This window comes from Dipodomys ordii, unplaced genomic scaffold, assembly GCF_000151885.1.
Source record: "Dipodomys ordii isolate 6190 unplaced genomic scaffold, Dord_2.0 Scaffold74, whole genome shotgun sequence".
Taxonomy (NCBI): Eukaryota; Metazoa; Chordata; class Mammalia; order Rodentia; family Heteromyidae; genus Dipodomys; species Dipodomys ordii.
Genome location: NW_012267290.1, coordinates 862,935 through 864,514, shown reverse-complemented (window position 1 = coordinate 864,514; position 1,580 = coordinate 862,935). Strand labels below are relative to the sequence as shown.

The window sequence follows — 1,580 nt, the reverse complement described above, 5'->3', positions numbered from 1 at the left end:
TGAGCCATCAGCTCCTGGCTCAGACTAGTCTCTAAACCACACAGAATAACAATGATTTGTATTGACTTTTGGAAGTACACAGGAGGCCGTGTGCAATACAAATAGACCATTTCACATTAGCAACTTAAGCATCCCCAGAGTTTGGAATCCTTTGTGGACATCAAGAGATAGCTGTGTGCTGTTGTTACAGCAGCAGAAAATGGACAAAGACACTCCAGTTTTGCAGACCTTTAGCTTGTCAATGACTGTATTTGGATTTTTCCCATGTTTCCTGGCTGAGCTTTCAACAGTCACCCACATTCATGTGCTTCGATTTAAGTCGGGGTAGTTAGTTGGCAGGTTTACTTTGGCTCCACCCTTCCCTTCCAATCTAGTGGTTCCCAAACCAAGAGGATTTGCAATCACCTTGAACTTGTCAAGAGCGCAATTTTCTGAGAACTGCCCCCCCCATGTGTTCACACAGCTGCCACAGGTGGCAGTTCACACATGGTGGCCACCGGTGGCACGTCCACACATGGTGGCGTGGTGCCCTGGGCTGTCCCAGCTCCCATATCTTGCCCCGCCTGGCTTATCGGATGCAGAGAGGCGGCTCTGATAACGTGCATGTGCCCGGTCTGTGCAACAAAGGAGTCCATTAACCATTTGCTCAGTAGAAGTTTAATGGACAGATAGCTGTTTCAAACACTCAGTCAAAAAGAACAGCTCTTTTACAAACAAGATGTGGCAGTGATGGGTCTCGAACCCCAGGCTTGGTTTCGGATTCCTTTCACCCAGCTCTAGAAGAGGGGGGTGGAGGGCAAGGAGGCAGAATGGGGCCATTAGAATGTCAGCAGGGGAAATTACAAAAATACACTCTGATGTGGCAACGAGGCGGGAACATGCCATGGGGGGGCGCACATGGAGCGGAGCTGCAGGCGGGGCTCAGTGCCGTGGGGGAGGAGGGATCCTGACCAGTCGGCAGGTTTGGGACCGGACACATGCTCTTTTGGGGATCGCCTGGATGCCTGGGGAGACACAAAGGATTCAAATGGCAAACCGGATGCTTCTTCTGACCCTCCCATTTGCCCAGGGGACTTGAAGCCATCCAAAGGAGGCCAGGGGTTAAGCTCTGCAGTTGCCACAAGGGCTTCTGACCATCTCCGCACCCCATCTGCTCCCTTACCCTACCCGAGGCTCCCGCAGGCCCCACTCAGTGCATGGAAGAGAGCTGCCCGAACCCTGTGCCCCCTCCAGTGCACGCAATCCAAAATGGGGCTTTGCTGGCGTTCCTTGTGTGATGAGTGCATGCGCCTTCTAAGGCTCATGCCATCCATACCTGGCCGAGTGCCAGTCTGGGCAGGAAAAATGGAAGAGGACGGACCACAGCGTAGGGTCAGGGAAGGGAAGGATCTTCTGAACCACCATGCTGTTCCTGAATTATCTTTTCTGTCTCTCTTCTTTCTCTCCCTCTCTCCCTCCCTCCTCCTTTCCTTTCCTTTCCCTTCCCCTTCCTTCCTTCCTTCCTTCCTTCCTTCCTTCCTTCCTTCCTTCCTTCCTTCCTTCCTTCCTTCTTTTTTTGTGTGTTCTGGTGCTAGAGCTTA

General features: G+C 52.2%; 1 protein-coding gene across 1 annotated transcript in view; it reads right to left on the bottom strand.

Annotated features, from left to right (window-relative positions):
• Nucleotides 1–921: 921 nt before the first annotated feature.
• The window catches only part of Pnoc (prepronociceptin), a 19,035-nt gene continuing 18,376 nt past the window's right edge, over nt 922–1,580 (bottom strand). Inside the window, exon 4 of the mRNA XM_013024234.1 lies at nt 922–1,004. Coding sequence (XP_012879688.1) covers nt 922–1,004 — 83 coding nt within the window. The remainder of the gene's footprint in view (nt 1,005–1,580) is intronic.